Source organism: Cryptotermes secundus, unplaced genomic scaffold (genome assembly GCF_002891405.2).
Source record: "Cryptotermes secundus unplaced genomic scaffold, Csec_1.0 scaffold478, whole genome shotgun sequence".
Taxonomy (NCBI): Eukaryota; Metazoa; Arthropoda; class Insecta; order Blattodea; family Kalotermitidae; genus Cryptotermes; species Cryptotermes secundus.
The window spans coordinates 915,582-937,417 of record NW_019721767.1 but is presented as its reverse complement, the minus strand read 5'-3'; the positions used below and the strand labels follow the sequence as shown (position 1 = coordinate 937,417).

Sequence of the window (21,836 nt, the reverse complement as noted above, 5' to 3'; positions counted from 1 at the left end):
AAAACTTGTTAAGATAATTCATCTTATTTGTCTTAATTAAAACTTGCATGTGGTTCATTCACTACGGGGTTGTTTTTCTTATTTTCTGTGTAAACCGCGTCTTGTGATGTGTGTTCCCTTCTTAGCTGCGCAGCCTCTTCTTGGTGTTGTCTGCCATATTCATGGTTAGGGACATCTGTCTTATTAGAAAAATCTTTTGATGTAAAATTGCAAATTACTGCTTTTATATCCTAACTTGATACTTTGGTCAACCTCATGGTAGGCCAGGACGTCTCACCTTGAAACATACTCTTTATGTTTACACTGGGTTTTCTTTTGTAACAGTGGATATCCAAGACTATCTTATTTCGTCTTGTGAAGGAAATTGAAGCTGTGGATGAAGCATTGCAACGTCATGGTCTGGCAGATATTCGAGTGGGTTCAGTTGGCCTAGAACGCTTAAAGAAGACTGCACAAATTCTTCAGGTGTCACAGAATATACCTACTCTGATTAGTCTTATTCCTTTCTTGGAACTCACATCAAATCAAGAATATCTTGTGACCCGAATCAAAGGTAAGTTGATTATTTCTTAAAACTTGAAACGGGTAATAATTTTTTATAGTTGCGTTGGCAGTAATACAAGAGTCCATTTCTAAAGAGGGGACGTTTCATAGTGCGGGCTTCCTTCCTTGTGGAAGGTATCTAAAGCTCCAAAACTTAGCAGTAGCCTGATACTCCCCATATTCATAAATTTTGCCCTTAGTTAGAGATAAGAGAAGTATATAAGAAAAATGTGCGCAGGATCCAGCCTATCTTGAATCTGAGGCTGTATGCACACAAATTCAGCATTTTGTCCCTTTTTCATGAAATTAGAAGTTCCGAAGTTTTTAGGTAACTGGACTCTATGTAAGATAATGATTTGCTGAAGAGTAGTAGTATTAGTTTGAAGCTGTAACTAATTTGTCTTGTCCAGTAAAGTAAAAGTAAGATTTTGCAACAGTGTACACATGATCCAGCTGGCCATATGGAAGAATATGCATAAACTATTATCCAAAGGCAACTTCTGTGATGAACATTGGAAAACCCAGAAACTTTGACATTATTCAAGGCTACATTCACCACATGGGCTAAGTTAAAAAAGAGGACAGAATGACTAGTTGCTGTTCCATTAATTTGAGAATGAGGATGTGGACAAAGGGATTAAGTATTCACTTGTTGGAGGTGACTAATGAATCACTACCTCATTCTGTCATTCTGTGGTAGGAAAATAGACCATTGAAAACTTTGGTTCTCAATTTTTTGGAAATAGCGCAAGGAGCCTCATTCCAACCCAAGAGGAAGATCTAACCCACGAGTCAGTCAAATGATTGCCTTGAAGGTAGACACACTTAACAGTTGGCAGATCCAGGATTGTAGCATGTACCCTGACACTGCACCTTCAACTTTCACCTTGCCCTTTTAATGATTGATTTACAGGAGCACCACCTGAATTGCTTCAGGTATAGGGATCAAAAGATGATATGGGTGAAAGTGGAGGTAAACTGGGAAGCTGGGAACATGAAATCCCTAGGGCATGATGTATGTAGGTGGAAGTTGATCCTCGGAGAATGATGACAAAGTACAAATTGAATGATGAACAATTATTTATTTATTATAACATTAATATTGTAGCATTATTTATTAAACTGAAGAGTATCGTAGGTCAGTCAGCCACGTATCTTAAAGGAGTGCACACCAAACATATCTGAACTATTCCAAGTTGTGACTTAACAGACACTACAGACCCGCTAACTCCACATATGGTTCCTGCCATGTTTCGGGGTGTAAGCTTGGAAATCCTATCCAGGAGACTAATGGTTTTCCATCATTTTCAAACCGCTGGCTGTACCTTTCCGTAGCTTCCATCAAATTTCAAGATAGCATGAAAGATCAGCACAGTCAAATTCATTGCCCTTTTTGCAGTCAGCATGTATATAGACTTATGTGTTCATATTTATCATGCGAAGGTAAACTTCCAAATCAGAGTTCTTTCACAATATAGAAGTTTTGCATTAGATTATATATTGTCACATGTATGAGTGACTGTAAGCGGGGTTTGGTTTGGTAGTAGGATTTATTGAACACTTAGAAATCATAACTACAAGTAGCTGTAGCGCTATCACTAATTCACACACTCAGTACTTCACTACAGCATGTACTAAGTTTTCTCTGCTGTGTCTTCACCAATCAGCTGGTAGTGGCTTCCCACACTGTAGATCCCTCAGCTTCTATGTTCATATCCTTACTGGCCAATAACTGTCTCACAACTAACTCAACTCTAGACTTGTCCTGCTTATAACAACTCAGCATGGTCCACACAGCAAAAACCTCTGCCAGCAGTTGCATCACGTAGCTGTCGCATGGACAGCTTAGAGAAGACTGCTTCCCAGTTGGTCCCATTGTTGCATGTAAGGGATTTGTTGCAGCCGTTACATAGCAGTGGTTGTTGTTTACGGAGTCATTACTTAGCAATGAGTCTACATGCTACAGTATATACAGAAAAATGTGTTTTACTGAGACCCTGAATTGTTTAACAGTAATATTCATTTGTGTTTATATTTTTATATGCAACAGGTGGTAATGCTGTGTTTACATTAGCACTTATTACTCTCAGCTATTCTTTCTTTTTATGCTGGTTAAAAGAATAATGTGTGTTTTCCCTCAAACTAGGATATTGTAGCAGGAATAGTGCTCAATTAATTAAGCACCATGCCATAAAGATGTATTAGGGACTGGAGGTATACCTCCACCATTATTGACTCGGTGAAGATCTCCCAGTACCAATTGACCAGGAGGTCAGGTGGGTGCTAGAGCTAGTCTGGAAAATGTAGAGAAGAGAAAAAAAATATCTTGCCTGTTCCAGAAATCAGACCCCAGCTGTCTGGGCCGTAGCCCATTGCTGTACCAACTGAACTATCCTGACTAGCAGGAATAGTTCCTAACATACGAAGGGGGACCCAAAAATAACCGGAAACGACCTGTTGCGCGCGCATGCTTTGTAGTTACGAGTTGTGCTGCTAGGTGGTGTTAGCTGGGGGTCTCCCGCGACTGTTAGTGAGCTGGCATCAGTCTGAGTTAAGTGGTTTGTCTGTGGTGCTCTGTTGTGTGCGTTCCTGTTTCAACCCTTTGGCGATTAGTGAGATGGCCGACCAGAAGGAACAAAGAGTGTGCGTGAAATTTTGCTTTCTGTTAGGGAAAACTGCACTTCACTCTTCAAGTCGCGGCAAACATTCACGCGGTTTTCTCTTTGGTCATCTCCGAGCAAGCGAGGAACAAATTTTGCAGACACCCATCTCATGTGCAAACCGTCGGTTAAAATTCGCTGGACCGTGCTCAATGAGATTTTCGTTCCTCAGAAAGTTGGTCAATGGTCTTTCGACGATCTTCATCAATTTCACGCACACTCTTTGTTCCTTCTGGTCGGCCATCTCACTAGTCGCCAAAGGGTTGAAACAGGAACGCACACAACAGAGCACCACAGACAAACCACTTAACTCAGACTGATGCCAGCTCACTAACAGTCGCGGGAGACCCCCAGCTAACACCACCTAGCAGCACAACTCATAACTACAAAGCATGCGCGCGCAACAAGTCGTTTCCGGTTATTTTTGGGTCCCCCCTCATACATAATCTTTTCAGTACTCGTATCATAACTAGTTAAAATTCATGATTTAAAATCTGTCTGCAAGCTGCTGGGGTCTGTGTTATCTATTCCTGTTTGATAGAAGTTAACCAGAACACCATGAAGACATGGGGAGTAATCAGTGCTCAGCTCCATGCTCCAGCCACTTTATCCTCAAAGAAAAAGCCTGCTCATGATTCAAAATTCATAGAAATTGAAAGACAGAAGGAACCCATGTGAGATCTGAGAAATTTTTTTGTAGTTAAGCATAATGTTTTCTTGGAAAGGGAAGTATCATCACAATAATTTTTACTAAAGCTTAAAAATGTGTAGTTTAAAATAAAACTTTATCAGGACAAAAAGTATAAATAATAATATATATCACCATAATACCAACATTGTGCTGGACATTGACTGTTGTTGAGGTATATTTAGTTTACAAGTTTACAGCATTGAAATAGTTGGCTGTGCTCTTGCCCTGAGGTAATTGGTTATCATATAGATAATTTTATGTCTGCATCTGTGTTTGCATGCACACACACCCATGTCCTCACGTGTGTGTAAATATTAGTTGCAGTTTGAATGAAATTGAAAAAAACTTTTGTATACTGTGATAGTACACTAACTGCAATACTAAATATAACTCAGATGATGGAAAATTTGTAACACATCAGTAATATTGAATCAGCTATTGTCAAAAGCCTTTAAAGTATATATAAATTGTCATTCCTTTGTTCAATATTAGACTCATTTTACCTGTTAATAGTTACAACAAAGCAAAATGTCTCCAAACAAGTGAAACATATAGTAAATCCTATAAATTATCCTGTATGGCATGGATGGTGCCATCAGTATAGTGGTGGGCTGTGGGCTGGATGGACGGGATTAGATTCCCAGCAGGCACAAAATTTTTCTCTTCTCCGTAACCTCCAGACCAACTCTAGGACAAACCCAAGCTCCTACTCAGTGGGTACCAGGGGGCTTTTTCCCCAGGGTAAAGTAGCATGGGCATGAAGCTGATCACTTACCTCCATCCAGTGCTGAGGTCAAGAATGTTGGACCTGGACTATACCTCCACTGTCTCACACATTCACGGTGTGGTGCTTAATTAATTACGCATAGGGACAACGTTACTTTTTCACCTTACATAAATAAATACAATGTAGTTATGAATCCAGTATATATTTATACCACACATCACAGAGTTAATGCTGCTGCTTTACATTTTGGGAGTCATGAGGTCATGTCTTGGCCTGCATACCTACTCTTCAGACAGGTTTTTATGGATTTACCCAGGCTTTCCATGCCAAATAAACTCAACGCCATATTTCATTCTACAGGGACTAATACTGAGGCAGCCTTGACATTCAGTTGTGCCATGTTATTTGCTCTACTACAGAGACTGGTATCTGCTGGCAGTTGTATGAACTCAAAATTTGCCGTTTGGAAAGGACTATCATATAGTTTGATGATTTTGGTACCGAAAATACATCTCTGAAACCGTTACCCCTCTTACCAAACAACCGTTGGTGCACGTAGTAATTCTACATAGGCACGTTTTATATATGCAGAGTTTGTGTGAAAAGGACTGTATGGCATCCCACTTGTGAATCCAAACCACAGTTGTTTTGAGTGTCAGTAGCACAGTGTGAAGCAGGAATATAACCCCTAAGGTAAGAGTATGGCAGAGTTCAAGGCCGCGCCATAGCTCAAGCAGTTAGTCGCTGGCGTTTTCCACCGCCGCGGCCCAGGTTCGATCCCGGGTCTGGTCAAATAGGATTTGTGGTGGACAAAGTGGTGCTGGGGCAGGTTTTCTCCAAGTACTTCAGTTTCCCCTGCCAATCTTCATTCCACCAATTGCTCCACAATCACCCTCACCTATCATCTGGGGCTGGTACAATAGGCCAGAAGTGGCCGCAGTACAAGGGACTTAGTCCCACCTCACTAGCAATAAAAAAATGACGGAGTTTGTGTTTAGGTCAACAGTTTCAGGCAGCACAAAGTTTATTGTGTGTTACTCCAATATTTTGTTTTATATTATATATTTATTTTTAATATAGAGTTGGCAAAAGGTGGATGCATGAGTGAATTTCGGTGGAATAGTGGAGGAAGTCTTCACAATAAGGACTGGGAAGAACATTTGCCTACCGACTCGGCTGTAAGTACAGTGCTGTGGTTAACCCAGTACTAGTGAGCCTTCATGAAGTAATATCATCACATATTTCTGGATGTAACCATTTACAGTGAACCTAGATTTTATATTTCTGAATGAACCATTTAAAATGAATATAAAATGAAGGAGATTGAAATTTATTTAGCTAATAATATTAATTTAAACCACACTACATATTTTAACCCTTATCTGGTCATCTACAGGTGTTATTAGTTATATGATTAATTATTGAATTCTAACACATGATATTGTTTGAATATTTCCTATCATTGTACAAGTCTTAATTACTGTATTCATAGTTCACATACATAAGCCATACACTGGCTATGTTCTGTGTATATTTCTAATTGTTTTATACCACTTATTGGATATTTACTTAAATTGGGGTTAGGTACTACCACGTAAACTAGACTGAATACCAGAACATAACACTAACTTTTGGCATGCAGTCATACCAAAGAAGAAATAAGGTCATTTGGCTTTCAAGAAAGCAGAACATAAGAAGAGCAATGTAACAAATTAAAGCAACAAATAATAGAAGAATTTGGGAAAAAGCTAACATGAAGATAAATGTGGCCCATTACAGCACACTGACATGAAGCCAATTACAGCTTACAACATTTTTTACATTTTTAAATCAATTTTAACTCACTTTTAAAAAATTGTTAATTTTACACAAAACCTCATACCTAACCCCAATTTTATTCAGTATCCAATAAGTAGTATATAAATAAACAAGAAGTATACATAGCCACTTTACAGCTTATGTATGTAAACTAGGAATATAATAATTAACAGTCATACAATGATAACAAATATTCAAACAAGATCGTGCATTTCAATTCAGTAATTAATGTAACTAAGAACACCTGAAGGTGACCCGATAAGTGTCAAAATATGTGATTCTGTGAATATGTTAAAAATGTAATTAATATTTATATCTGAGAAAATTTGTGCACCCATTCATATGCTTACAGTTTGGTAATGTCTTACCTCTGCTATTTTGTGATTCTGATGTAAAATTTTATGATTTATTGATCTGTTTCAGGTCGTGATGCACCTGTTTGCAACATATTTAGATTCTCAGCTACCTCCATTGCCTCAGAATCCAGATGGTCGCCCATTCACATCCTCATATTTTGCCAAAACTCCAGACAAACCCCCCCAGGGAAAGAACACATTTGCTATTTACCAAGTTCAGATGAACCCCCCTCACTATGTTCTTCTGGATGGCGAAGATACGCTGGAAGTGGCAAAGGTAGAGTGGAGTTTTTTTTGACTGGATATAAATCTTACTCACTAAAACATTGTGGCATCATTTTAAAGTTGTAAGGATATTAATAAGTTTAAGATTTTCAAGAAATGCATGCATATTGTACTGTAGAACACTGTGTATGCATTATGCTGTAGCATTAAACGGTTTTTAGTAATGAATTCCTTTGGGCTTGAGAATTTGTATTTCATTCCAGTAAATAAGGAATAAACAATCCCAAAATTTAAATAATTCTTGAGGTGGAGAATGAAAGTGGCTGTACCAAACATGGCGGGAGTATATAATGCAAATAAATTGTGCTGCATTGTGTAGGTTTGAAAGTGCACTTGTCTCTTATGCACTCAGATATGTAATGCATGCTGTGAATATCCACAAGTCTGACAGTGCATTAAAAGCTGTTATTGAGCAAAGTTTGGTGCATGTTCTGTGGTTCTGTATCCTGTAATTTTTTTTTATTCCCGTCTTAGGTGATGATACCTTTTTGAAATTTTCAGCCTGTTGGTTTGCCAGTTCAGTTAATTAAATGAACTCATAAGGAAATGAGTTTTACATCATCACCTCTAGATTATAAAATACCCTTTGTTTTATTAGCTTTGAAACTGAAAACTTCATGAAACAGGTGGTGTATTTTAGATAACTGTGATGAACTCTTTTTAACATTTAATTCGCATGCAGCTGTTCACTGTTATCTGGTAATATTCAAATTTGGGATAAGTTAAAATTGTAGGGCTGTATAGAATGAATAAACAGTTCATCTTACAGCTTCACTGTTCACTCTAATTACATACACTAGAAGAAGATTTTCCATTACATTACGAGTATAATCTCTTTCTTCAGTAAGTCATAACAATTTATTGAACATCTGATTGCTGCATTTACCTCAAATAACATGTCAAACTGACCCTTACAGTGTGATCTCTTTGCTCAACAGGGTCGTAATAATTTGTTTCACACACTGCTGCTGTTTCTTCATCTAGTGAACACGAAGGAACATGGAATGTTGGGCCGAGTAAACTTGGGTCCATCTGGTGTCAATTTGTTATGGGTGATTGAAACATGAATACTTAATTTGTGGTAAGCATTTCATTGTTAACAAGTAGCAATTGTTTATCCTCCCAAAGGGCCTTGTTTTAAGAAAAATTGCTAAAAATTGCTGTACAAGAATAAGTTAGTTTTATTACAAACTCGATTACTGAAATTGAACCACACACAAATTTTGATCATTTCCAACATGGTCTCCTGCTTTCTTTATGCTTATTCTTCATTTGTATATCAAGTTTGAAAATATTTCTGTAATTCCTTTATTGAAGTTTGTTTTCCCCAACTGATGATTTGATGATTGGGGCACGCAGTAGTGTAGTTGGTTGAGGGGCTATGCTACAAGCCGGAAGGTCGCGGGTTCAAGTCCCAATGACGTCATTGGATTTTTTTCAGTTGACCTAATTCTTCCAGCCGCACTAGGCCCTGGGGTTTACTCAGCCTCTAACAGAAATGAGTACCAGGAATTAATTAAGTAATTTTCCTTGGGAGTGAAGCGCGGCTGGAGTGTAAGGCTGACAATGTTACCGCTGTCTTTGAGTCAGTTGTCTAGATAGTGTGAGACCCTCAACGTCTCACAACTGTATGGCCCTTCACGGCCTGGTACAGGGATAGCTTTACTCTACTTTACTTTACTTTACTTTTATGCTTCATGATTTCTGTGAACAGCCAGAAATCAAGACAGGGCTGAGTTAGATGCTCCTTTATTTACAGCACAACCAGAATATCTTCATAAAGACACCTGGATAGGATCCCTACCATGCATAGTTCCCTGTGCCTGTGACATCTCCTGCCGTATTATGTGGCAGTCACAAACTCAGATTGCAAAATGAATTTCACCAGAATGTACTCACAAAAGAAAGGAATAATATTTTTTTCCATACATGTTATTAATTAAATATCAGTGTATTTTATTTATCTGTTCATACTTTTAATTTCATTTGAAGCATTTGTTTATATGACTCCACAGTCGGATTAACTCCTCATAGCGTCTCATCTAGTCTTTGCATTACTTCAGTCATACACCCTTGGTTTAATTGGTTTTTCAATCAGTTTTGTTTTTGCTTTAGCGAAATCAGAAGTAGTAAGTTGTCCATATCCTGGCTTATTTGCCTCATTTGAATGTAGCAGTGAGGCCAAAGGTAAATCTAGCCATGTATCTGGAAACATTATGAACCATTTACAGGTGGTGATTTAATCTCCACTCCCACTGGTGTGAACATCTTTGCTGAATTGTGCTGTCATAATAGAAGCGGAAACATGCCTAAATATTTGATATATACGAGCTGCTGACTTCACCCTAGTATTTTACTTTGGGTTTTGTATACATGTGTAAGCTCCTCCATTTTGTTGCCAAAATTTTGCTGTTCGCACCAACCGAAACACAGTGGCTGTTTTATGTGACAAAACCTTAAACATGCACCTGCATAGTTGTATTTTGTGACATATTTGTTCCATCTGTGCCAGAGAATTTTGGGGGGGGGGGGGAAAAAATGTGTGTGTAAAGGTAGAAGGATAACTGCACAGTGCAGTGGACATCATGTGATGTGCATTTCTCATTGATTAAAGCCTGAAGGGAGTAAACTGCTGGTGGATGGTGGAATGCAAACCTTCACCAGTCCAAGGATACAGCAGAGAGCTTGGGATGACAGGATTTTTTTTGCCTATTACTCATAGAGAAGAAAAATTGTAGGTATAGTTGTTGGCAGAAAGGAATGGGGAAAGAGTGACAGCTCGTTAGGCATCACTCATTATGACCGGCATGCCAGAAAGAAACTCCATTTTATGTGATAGTTTTCCATCAGTACAACATTGGGAAATTGCCAGTTCAGTGGTTTTTGTCACTATAATGAAGTTCTCATTATAAGCCATATTTATTCCATCACACTTTCACTACCCATGGAGCAAGGTCCTTGAGAAGCGGCCTCCGTAATCTAGAGGTAACGTTCCCACCTCATGACTCGTACGCGGGTTCAAATACCCGGTGGAGGTAGTCGAATTTTTAAGGGCAGAAAAATTCAGGGAACAAGTCCTCCGGGAGGGACTTTAAGCCGTGTGTCCCGTGTCGTAACTTTACGGCACGTAAAAGAACCTCATATCTCCAAAGGAGATCACTGAGCCAAATTCCAGGACGTTTCCCGCCCAACAATAGTCTCTAAGGCCNGATAGATGGGGGAAGCATTATAGACACCGCTAAGCAAGTGGAGGCCGAACTCGCTTGCTCGGCGGGACTGATGGCACGCACCATTATCGGTAGGGTATAGAGACTGGTAGAATATCATAGAGGGAAGCACAATGGACCAATACTGGTCTAAGTGCATGGGGAAACTCACCCTCTCCAATAACTAACTAACTAAGGTCCTTGAGAAATGTGAGTGATCTAGAAATTCTATGCTTTGGAACCTGAAGGCTTATTACCTCATTTACAAAAATCACGGAATGGACCCTGACCTAAACTCTGTGAATGTGGTCTGCCTTTACACCTTATTTTTTTCCACTCATCTACATGTTTAAGTCTCTGAAGTGGTCATTTTCCTTGCAGTTTTTTGATCGGAATTTTGTGTATAGTGAAACAGCATTTCCAAACTTTGTTTTTCTAAATTTAGTACTGATTTTTGTTCCTGTAGATCTAGGTAAATATTCAATTTGTTTGAAGTTTATTGTGAATTTTTATGTTTCAGAATTTCTTCTAGTTTACTGGTTGAAACATGTGATGCTGCTTTATGGTGCCTGCATTTCGAATATGATGGAATTGGCATCTGTTACTGAAGGAAGAGTGTAGAATGATTGTGTATTGTAATAGAATTAATATACCTTAATTTATGTATTATGTATGTTTCACATTGGAGAAAAAGTCTTAAATATTTTAAATCAAGCATTTGCTAATAGATGTAAGATTTTGAAAATAAATGGATCTAAAATTCCAGTCCTGTTCACTTTTATTTCCTTGACCTATTATGGTGTTGCTAATTGTTCAGTAGAACAGACCTACAAGTACAGGGTGGGGCACAGAAACTTCCTTTTTGTGAAGACACATTGCGAAGGGAGGGGAGGTCGCAGAAAAGTGCGGATAGGCTCGGCGAACGCAGCAGTTGCAGAAGTTTCTGTCTAATACCCCTCAGTAGGAAACATGAGCTGGACGAGTGAGCAGCACACGTTTGCTGTCGAAGCCTATTTTTCAAACAACCATTCCTACGTGGCGGTGCAGCGTGTGTTCTGTACTCACTTTGCTATTAAGCCCAGAGGTCTGGTTCGCAACCGGAAATCGATTGTTTTGTGGCTAGAGAACTTTAGGACAACCGGGAGTGTGGCGAAAAAATCATCGGGATGACAATGGACCGTTACAATGCCAGAAAATGTGGAGGCAGTTCAACAGTCTATTTTGAGATCTTTTTCGAACCACCTCTTGAAGAAATGCATCTAGGAAATATCTGGTTCCAACAGTATGGTGACACGGCCCACACAGCCCGAGTTTCGATAACAGTTTTTAGGGCAAAGTTCCCTGGATGGCTCATCTTGCTTCGAGGTGACATCCCTTGGGCAGCACACTCACCTGATCTAATGCCCTGTGATTTCTTTTTATGGGGATACCTCAAGACAGAGGTTTTTAAACATCGCCCCACAAACCTGCTTCAGCTGAAGAATGTTATTCGGCAGGAAGTAGCCCAAATTCCAGTGCACATGTTGGAACGTGCAGAGGGGAACTTCAGAAAACGGTTGCATCAGTGCATAGAGAACGGTGGCCACCACCTTCAAGATATTTTGTTTAAAACTACATGATTTAAAACTTTAAAGTATGTTCTTTCATTAGCTAAACATAAATTTTGTCTATCAGCAATAATTTTTCTTTTATTCGCCTTCAAAAAGAGGAAGTTTGTACGCCACATTCTGTATAAGCAGTCTGCACAGTAGGTGGACTGAAGCAGGTCTTACATCAAGGCTGAGAAGGGGTCCTGTTACTGGGATATGTGTGTTTTTCCATCAGCCTGGCATGATTCAAATGCAGATGTCAATTTTATGGACACAGCATTGATTGATTTGTGCGAAATCATCACGCGATTGATTACATTGTTGTCAGTAGGACTTAACACAGCAACCGTGCATACCTGCGAGGTGATACAACACTGGTGTCATTCTATGTAGGATCGTTAAAGGGCATATATATGGATAGACCATTCTAAAGCATGCAGCTGTTAGTCATTTTTTTTGAAAGGGAATCAAATTCAATTGAGATGGTATGAAATATTTTGATGTAGTATGATAACTAACAAACAATTGTAACTATACCTGTATAATGTATATAAAGACATGTTTGAAGTATAGCTGCTGTAATTTGAGAGATACTGAAACCTAATCCTTCAGAATTCTAAAATCACCATGTGAATGTCAATGGCCCAGAGATTCAGCCTCTACTACTAAAGCCTACCATCTGGTACAGTCTTGGAGCTAGTTTCATCCACCTCTCACCACTGTTTTCCAGCTTTACATTTTCTGAGAGGTTGACCCACAAGTCTAGCTGTCAATGACCTGTACAAACATACATATGGCATATGACACTATAGTCATATTTTGATAGACAGGAATGTAACCCAGCATGGTATATTCCATGAACTTTTCTGTTGTGTTATGGCCCTATTACCATCCTGATAGCTGAGTCCTGTGGTATACTACTGGAGAAGGCTGTCTCTCAGATGGGGCTACGTCTGGGGCACAGTGGTACCCTCAGTAGTAGAATGATTGTGAACACAGGATCTCTGCTGTAACACTGGCTCTGAACTGCTATGGGAGCTTAGTATTCCTGATGTTTTATCTTTGTCAGAGGGGTGGGATGGGAAAAGCATGTAGAGAAAACAGGGCTGGATCTCCTGGTTCTGAACTGACAACCTTTGGCACCAAAGTCAAACACATCACCCTTGCAGCATAGGCTTGTGCTTATTCTCTGTCCTACACCCAACCATAAATTTATACATTCTGTATCTAAATGAAGACCTCACATCTATTCTGATTTTTTTTTTTAATTAGAGTGTAGAAAATATGCAAACAGTTTTGCAGGAATCCTTATACAAATTTTGAGGTTATAATGGAAAAATTAAGTATAATAAAGTATTGATAACAAATTTAAAACTTTGCTAATTGAATGCAAGTATTCACGTGACAGACTGTATGAAAATGTACTAACTCTGCATGGTCTTCTGGAGTCTTTATTCAGCTTGTCAAAAATTGCATGGTTTTATGGAACTGACAGGTTAATTACAATATAAGAGGAGGGTCGTGTAGAAGTAAACACTATGCCTTTGTAATTCTTCATATTCCATAAAAGGTGGAAAATGTCTTGACCAGCTGTGTGACTGTCAGCTTCTCAAGAAGGGCTGTGCTATATGGAATTTATTAGTAATGAAATATGTCCTAACTTTCTGGGGGATATCAACATGTGACCTTTAGATTTTAACCACTGATTCAATTCTAAACTTCCAGATTTTATTGAGAGCTCTTTAAATGTAACTGCATGTAACAATGATATAAGTGTTTCTAAAATTGTATTCTAATGTGTAAAGGCAAGTACGCTTTCCAAAGTGTTATGCACTGTGCAGCTACCTTCATGCCTGTTGTAATACATTATGTACAAAGTGTCTCGCTATATAGCTACAGTTTTAGTCTTCACAAAAGTATTGGTCCTCTACCTAATTGGTGACAGGAAGCTCGAGACTTTCCCTAGAAACACTCATCTGCATCTGATTTTGACATCTAGTGAACCATGAAGTTCCTTGTCCAGATTTCCCATATACCATGGCAATGCTGGGTATTGTTTGCTTACATCTACATAGGTCATACCGAAAGTCATGAGCAACTCTTTTTTTTATGTTGTGGAATTTAGCGACCTGTTTCACTGCTTCATATTCATAATGTGTATATATTAACAGTCTTCAAGTGCACACAATCCCATCTACCACTTCTACACTACATGTTTCGGCAGTATGCTGCCATCTTCACGTGTATCGATCCGTCAACCATTTCACTGCTTGCCTTTATATGTCCATTTACAAATAATATTAAATTTGTATACGTCCTTATATAATAATAAAGTTTGTGTATTTAAAACTTGTTAAAACCTACTGTCTCATACGTCATATTTTAAATTCGTGTGTATTATTGATCATCCACATGGGAGCCGTTCTTCTTGTGTTTCTAATGTCTGTATATTACGTCCTATAGTTGACAGATCGATACACCTGAAGATGGCAGCATACTGCCGAAACATGTAGTGTAGAAGTGGTAAATGAGATTGTATGCACTTGAAGAATGTTAATATATACACATTATGAACTTTTTTTTTGCATGAAACCTGGGGTGACCGGCACACACACAAACTAAACATCCATGCCCTGAGGTGGATTTGAACCCACGATCCCGGTTTCCAAGCGAGCGAAGACAGTACATGCCTTAGACCGCTCGGCTACCGTGACCAGCCCGTGAAGTCAATTAGTTTACTGAAATTCTGTTAAAGCGTTTGTTGGTGCTCCGTCACATATGATTTCTTTGTAGCTGGGCTCAGTTTGAAAACTTCAACGTTTTTCTCTCGATCCAATGTACCATAGTCGGAAAGAGAAGCGTTACGTTTTAGTCTTGTGGAAGAAGTGGGATAAACCGCGAAAGATCTCCTTGATCAGCAGACTCGGAATTTTACGCAAGGATCTCTTATGCCTAGAATGTAGACAAACCGCAAAACTTATTTTCTCATAAGATCTAAAAGTTTGTGATGATGGTAAATTGTTACAATTAATATGTTGCTGGACATTATCCATCATCTTGTCTGTTCTTAAAAAACCGTCTAGTTTCTATTAAAACACAACGTTTCGGGAAGTGGAATCTGTCCCCGTCTTCAGGTAAAACCTACTCAGTTGGGTCCAATAGACAGAGCTAGCCCCTATCTCCGGACAACTATGCCAATATGATTTCATTCTAGATATTTCTCTGGTGCTAAGCCTCAAATATGATAGCTTCAACATTTCTTAGCTCTCACAGATGGATTATTTTGTGCTTGTTTTATGAACCCCTTCTGAAACTGGCATAGTTGTCCGGAGATAGGGGCTAGCTCTGTCTATTGGACCAAACTGAGTATGTTTTATTTTCTCAGTTCAACCTAGTTTGAGAATGTTTCTGTACTTAGTTCAGAGAACACTAAGAACACTAGACCCAATTTTCGTAGAAAGAGCAAAACAAAAAACGTCTCCTATGTCCTGTATGAGAGGTACCCAGTTCTAATACCGACAGGAATTAACTAATTAAAGTTCTGTCTTCTACGATTAAACGTCATATAGTCTGTTGAAAGTCAACCGACGTTTCGGAGGATTATGTTGCCTTCACCATCAAGGTCGAAGGAGGCGATGTGTTCTTCTGGAACTTCGTTTGACTTTCAACGGACTACACGGCGTTAAATTCAAGAAGACAGAACTCTTCATAACAACAGCTGTGAGAACCTCAGATCCTACACAGGAACTGGACAAACGTATTATATATGGGTTTCCTTAATTCCTCTCGAAACTGTTTGCATGAAATCTGTCACTATGCGGAAGCATGATATGAAAGCTATGCAGAAGTAACTGTAAACATTAAGCTCTGCAGATTCGTAATCTCGGCACTAGACGGGGTTCAGTGCCTTCATGTTCGACAAATACCGCGGTATTACTTCCACACGGCCAATGGCCGTTTCCTTAACATTCTACAGCTCATAGTCTTTTGTCAGATCTCATTCGGCGCTTTGTAAAGAGAGCATTGAAAATCGTGATTAAATAAACAAGAAAAACAAACGCAGGAGTCAGTAGAATATGATCCTGCAGTTATATTACGGACCGCTCCTCCGGGCTGTTTCAAACTGTGGATCTGTAGAAAACAGACGTCATATGCAGGATGTACAACCAGTGCCAGTGAAGCAGAATTATTCTTGGCAAAATAATAATCGCAGAGCTGGTCAAGAAATTTCTCACCCTTTATGAAGTCCAAAAGTTCGTTGCCTTTTTTACAAGAGCCTTCCTCGTGTTCTTTGGCTGTTAAAATCAGTCCACATCGCCGCACCCAGTTTATTTAAGATCTGTTTTAATATTATCCAGAAGCCGGGATAGCGTAGTTCGTATAGCTACTGGCTACGAGCTGGACGACCGAGGGGTCGGAGTTCGAGTCCCGGTAGGGTCAAGAATTTTCTCCTATCCATTTCGTCCAGACCGGCTCTGGGGTCCACCCAACCTCCTAAAAAATTGGTAGCGGGGGCTCTTTCCCCGGGCGTAAAACGGCCGGGGCGTGAAGCTGACCACTCACCTCCAGCTAGTACCGAGGTCAAGCAAATGTGGATCTATACATCCATTCCCCCATTCGCCTTCATGGCGCAGTGCTTATGTAGTTAAGGAAAGGGACAAATTTACCTTTTCCTTTTACTTTTAATATTATCCTCTTATTTATGTTCAGGACTTTCAAATGATCTTTTCCCCTCAGATTTTCTGAGTAAAATATTTATTTATTTCTCGTTTTTGCTACGCGTTCCACAGGCCCGACCCATATCATCCTCCTTGATTTGACCTCCGTAAATAGTAGGTAAGTAGGTAAAGTCCCTGTGCTTATCTAATTAAGCACTACGCCATGAAGACGTATGGGGGAGTGGATGTATAGCAAATCTATATTTGTAACAGGCCGTGAAGGCCAGTAGGGTTGTGAATCTTCGAGCCTTCCACATTTTCTAGACAGTTGGCTCACAGATGGCGGCAATGTTGTCAATCTTACGCGCCGGCCGCCCTTTACTGCCGAGGAAGATTCTTGGTGCTTATTTCTATTAGAGGCTGAGTCGACCCCAAGGCCATGGTGCGGCTTGAAGGGTGCTCTAAGTAGTATTTGTTAAAAGTTGAAAATTATGAGGCTCATCACCGGAATTTTGTCAGTCCTCCTGTTGTTTCCTCTCTCTTAGGTCCTCATGTTCTCCTGAGCATCATGTCATAATTTAATGTTGTCTTTGAACTGTAATTATATGATTAAGGTTCAGACAGCTAACAGGCAGGATCATGCCCCACGGGTCACTTGTCCGTAAACTAAAGTGGGAGTTTCCATTACTTCTTACAGCGCCATTGTATTGTGTACGTTCTTTTTGGGACGAAAAACTGCACTACAAGTTACCAGGTTCGTACATCACTGCGCGTTTACCTGTGAATAACTCAGCAGTGAAATCGGTTTAATGGCGTGTTACCGCATCATTATTGAAGATTCCGTCCCATAAGTGGAGCGTTCGGTCCTGAACCCGGAGTTGATGAAAAAGGAGATAGACAGTTTCCGTCTGACTTTTGTCAGCCGAGAGTTCAGTCCGGAAACTTGAAGGGAAGAGTCCACTTGGTAGTCTTAGGCATAGATGGGAAGATAATATTAAAATATGTATTAGAGCAGTAAAATAGGGTAATTTTTTAACTGACTGAGCTACTCAAAGATACTCCATAGTGGACTCTGTGTCATGGGGTTAATTATCAGTTTGAAATTGGTTCCATATACCTCGTGTTTCAGTTAGGACGTCAATATTATAAGCAGAAATTAGTCGACATTTATGAGACTCAGTGGGTACATAATATAATTTATTGGGTGTCTTTCTGGTACCAGGAGTATCACATAGTCTTGTAAACTTCTGAGGTGGAAACCGTGAAGTTCTCTATGGTGACTGATTTTTTATTTTTTAAAAGTATTCAATTATTCCTGCGTGTAATCTTTCAGGAAATCAAAAAAGAAAAATATGATTATTGTAAACTCATTTTAACTTAATTTGAGGTGTGAGGCGATATGTGATAATCACATGGGGGTACAGAATTTGTATTAAACGTCCAATAATTCACCTTCTAGAAACCAATAAAATGATTCCGCATAATTCAGTATATCGACAACTTAAAAAGAAAAGTTTACACTCGATGTAATAGACGCAGCACTAATTTCACCAGATTGTACCTAATAAAAGTTTATACCATTTAACTTCAACATTATATAAATCATAATATATTATATAAATTTCATCTTTTTCTAAAATTTTGTCTCTCTACTTAAATCACATTTTATTTCAATGTATGAAGTTTGTCTGCATAATGAACTGGCTTAAATTTGTGAAAAGCATCTGTGACTTATTCGGTTACACTCTGATGGTTATAAAATTACGAAATCCCCAGAAAAGAAGGTTTCTCTGGTTCAAACTCAGTGACAGGCCTACTGTCAAGGTATTTATCTTCTGATCAAACATTTAGACGAAATTTAAGCGTGAAGGGCAGCTGTGAATATATTGAATAAAAGAGCTGACAAGAGACGGTTCCCAAAATCGAGGGTTGGAAGGGGGACTAAAAATATTCCATCGTAAAATCTAAAACGTTGTGAAATATTACGCAGGATTCCTTAGTACAACAGAAGGAATGGAAATGGGTCTGATGTTTTTACCTCGGCGGAGATGTGAACCGGGTTCATCTGGCTTATGTTAGGGTCCGCTGGCAGGCTGTTGTGATCATGGCAATGAAACTGCACATTCTTTGTAAAACGGCAGTTTCTTGAGCTACTGTTTATCCAGGTGTCTGCCGCTTCCAAAACCACAAAGTTTTAGTCCTAATTTACTTAAAGCCTTAATCCCCTACATGACAGATATGTAAATATATTTTGCTTCGGTGTCTAAAGGCGGGTTTACACTGAGGCAACCATTGGCAACTGCGCCGCACGCGACGCGATCGCATGCTGCAAGTTACTCACTTGCAGGTATTGGGTAGCGCATTCGCATGCGGCTTGCGTCCCGCGTCCTCTAGTTGCTCCAGGCCTCAAGGGTGCAGTTGCCTACTCGCATGCGGCGTGATGAATTGGAACACGAACAAAGCGAAGGGCCTTATCGAAGAATACCGCGAAAAGAGCATTCTGTGTGATTTGCGGGATCCCAATTATAAAGACAGTCGGAATAAGTTGAAGCTATGGGAGGACTTAGCCACGAAGTTTGAATGTTCGGTGAAGGAAGCGAAAGAAAAGGTTACAAATCTCAGAACGACCTTCCACAGGTACAGAAAGAAGAAGGGCGGATTTGCCAAAGGTGATCAGTGGGTGCACTTCCCTTCATTGAGTTTCCTTCTTGAGGTTGACGCACGGAAAAGAGGACATCTCTACACGCGCTGACGTAAAAATTGAAGCAACCAGTCGCTCTGGGTGTAAATGGGGTCCGTCGCATGCGGCAACGGTTGCTCCTGGCCGCATGCTGCTTGATAAATTGGACGACAAAGAGTCGCCCGAGGAGGGCAACTAAGTTGCTTGAAATTGCCACAGTGCAAACCCGCCTTAAGCTGCACTCTCGGCCGGTTATGAAAATTAGCCTTCAAATGTTTCTGTTTACTTCACTGCGGCCTGAGCGGACCAGGTCTGAGGAAGGAATGGAACAAGCTGCAGAGTCGCTGAACTCTGCAGACAGGTTTCCAGGGCCTCAAGCAACGATCCAGGAGCATAATTAAGATGCAGACTTCCGAGCGCTTTGCTTTACCGGAACATAACTATCAATTTGTGACCTCATGGTTACTCGTATCACTGATTCAAATTCTGCTCCAGTTAATGACGTTTCCGTCCTCTTATGTGTAGTTGGCTGATCCCCCATCAGGGAAGCCTACCGCATGTCTCTGAAATGAATTTCGAAGGCCGAACAGGTGAAAGAGCGTGAACATTTTAAATGGAAAGAGAACGTGGCGGCAGTATTTGTGATAATGTTGGCGTTTGTGATGTTTCTAATTTTACGCGGCTGTAGGAACGGGCTACAAGGTGGACGGCCAGGGCTCCTTTTCCGGAATGGACAAAAGATTTTACTCCATAGCGTCCAGACCGGCTCTAGGGCTCACCCACCCTCCTACCCAAAGGGATACCTCAAAACTGACAAGAGAAGTGTAAAACCGTTGCTCATTTGACAGGCTTACAGAAAACAGATTTTGAGGAACTACAGACAGCGGGCACATGACACAAATAAACTTCTTAAGACTAGACAACCTAGGCAGAGGTGGGCGAAGTACTCATTAGCTGCGCAGTACACTTTGCTTTCACTTGGCATACACTAAAATCCTGCTTCTTTAATATTCATTTCAATAATCCATTCACTGCGCTTAGGTCTCCAAAGTTGTCTCCTTTCTTGATAATTTCTAACGAAAGTTATTGCTCATTTCCGTCAAGAAATTCGGTCGCATCTTCTTGAACTTTGCGGCTAAAATCGAACATTAAACTGTCAAATCGAAGTACGCAGAAGAGAATATAGTCATGGAATTGATAAAAAAAATCCAAAAATATATTTACTGAATTCGATCAGCGCGTCACGTACCACTCATTAAAATAAACCGGTTCACCGTGGACGAAGCCCTCCATCTGCATACATCAGGTGAACTACGAGTGCATCATAAACAGGGCTGTAATACAACAGGTCCCACACCTGTAGGCCACAGCTCTTGTGGATTTACGTGTCTGACGAGTTTCTAACAGCGATGCAAGAAATGAAGTAGAACGAACTGCGCATAACGCCCAAATGTTAGCACCTGCACGCTTTTTGCCGCAATTATGCAACTTAGTGTTATTAACTTCATGCGGTCGTGTGCTTATAACAAGAACAAGGACAAGAACTATTACTACTAGTACTACTAATACTATCTATCTATCTATCTATCTATCTATCTATAATCAATTCTTAAAAATAACTGGAATAGAAGAAGAAGAAGAAGAAGGATTTCGTAGTATGCAGTGATATAAATATATAAATTTGACAATTTTGCATGTTAAAAAATAAATAATTGTTTACCATACTTTCCTTGCTTTATACAGAGCATCAAGAAGATCTCTGCGCCGTGCAGTCTGTCAGTTTGTTTGATATTTTGTCTGCCGCTTGCTTTGAAGGAAGTGGACACATTTTTGTTTCAATTTTTCTTTCAGTTTGTTGTAAGAAGATTCCAGGAACCGTAACAAGGAATGTCAAGATAAAAATGACACACATTCTTCCTTTATTTCCTTCAAAAGGGGCACGCTGTAGCGTAGTAGCTTGAGGCACTTTGCTACTAGCCGGAAGGTCGCAGGTTTTATTCCCGATCAGGTCCTTGGATTTTTAAATTGACCTAATTCTTCCAGCCTCACTATGGCCCTGGGTGGACTCAACTTTTAACAGGAATGAGTATCAGAAATCTTCCTGTGGGTAAAGGGCAGCGGGCGCGTAAGGCTGACAACCTCACCCCATCCCTGAGCCGATTGACTAAAAAATGTGCGAGCCTCGAATTCTCAGAAACCTATGGGCCTCAACGTCCTCTTAAGGGAGAGCTTTTTACTTGCTCTGCAGACAAGAGAGCAAAGGATTTTACTGGTCAATCAGGCTCCCCTAGTTCAAGCGTATGCTTATGTCGAAGAAAAGTGATATGCATCGATTGACAGTGTAAACAAGAGAGTGGCATGACATGGATGCTATCACAATTTTATGAAAACGGTTGTCAAAATAGATTTAGTTTTGTTTATTCGTGGAACAAAGACCAGGAGGGTGATAACTGGAAGAACAAGAAGTGTAAGAACTAAAAAATGTACAAGATTTTGTTAAATTATAGTTCCGAAATTTCTAAAATATTTCATGTACAATAAAATATATCCAAGCACAATATGAAAATAATTTTAGTTGTTTGCCCAGAGCTGGTTATTATGCTGCTGATTATTCTGCACCAGT

At 39.8% G+C, this 21,836-nt stretch overlaps 1 protein-coding gene across 6 annotated transcripts in view; it reads left to right on the top strand.

The window, feature by feature from the left end:
- LOC111875704 (transmembrane protein 209) overlaps window positions 1–11,041 on the top strand; it is a 35,221-nt gene extending 24,180 nt beyond the window's left edge. For 5 of the 6 annotated variants that reach the window (XM_023872152.2, XM_023872156.2, XM_023872155.2 and 2 more), the window contains 5 exons: window positions 325–553; window positions 5,702–5,799; window positions 6,863–7,072; window positions 8,019–8,161; window positions 10,807–11,040. In XM_023872152.2, coding sequence (XP_023727920.1) covers window positions 325–553; window positions 5,702–5,799; window positions 6,863–7,072; window positions 8,019–8,147 — 666 coding nt within the window. In that variant the 3' untranslated portion in view covers window positions 8,148–8,161; window positions 10,807–11,040. Of the gene's footprint in view, window positions 1–324; window positions 554–5,701; window positions 5,800–6,862; window positions 7,073–8,018; window positions 8,162–10,806 lie in introns of all 6 variants that reach the window. The other variant, XM_033750176.1, reaches the window with a different exon arrangement.
- The last annotated feature ends 10,795 nt before the right edge of the window (window positions 11,042–21,836 follow it).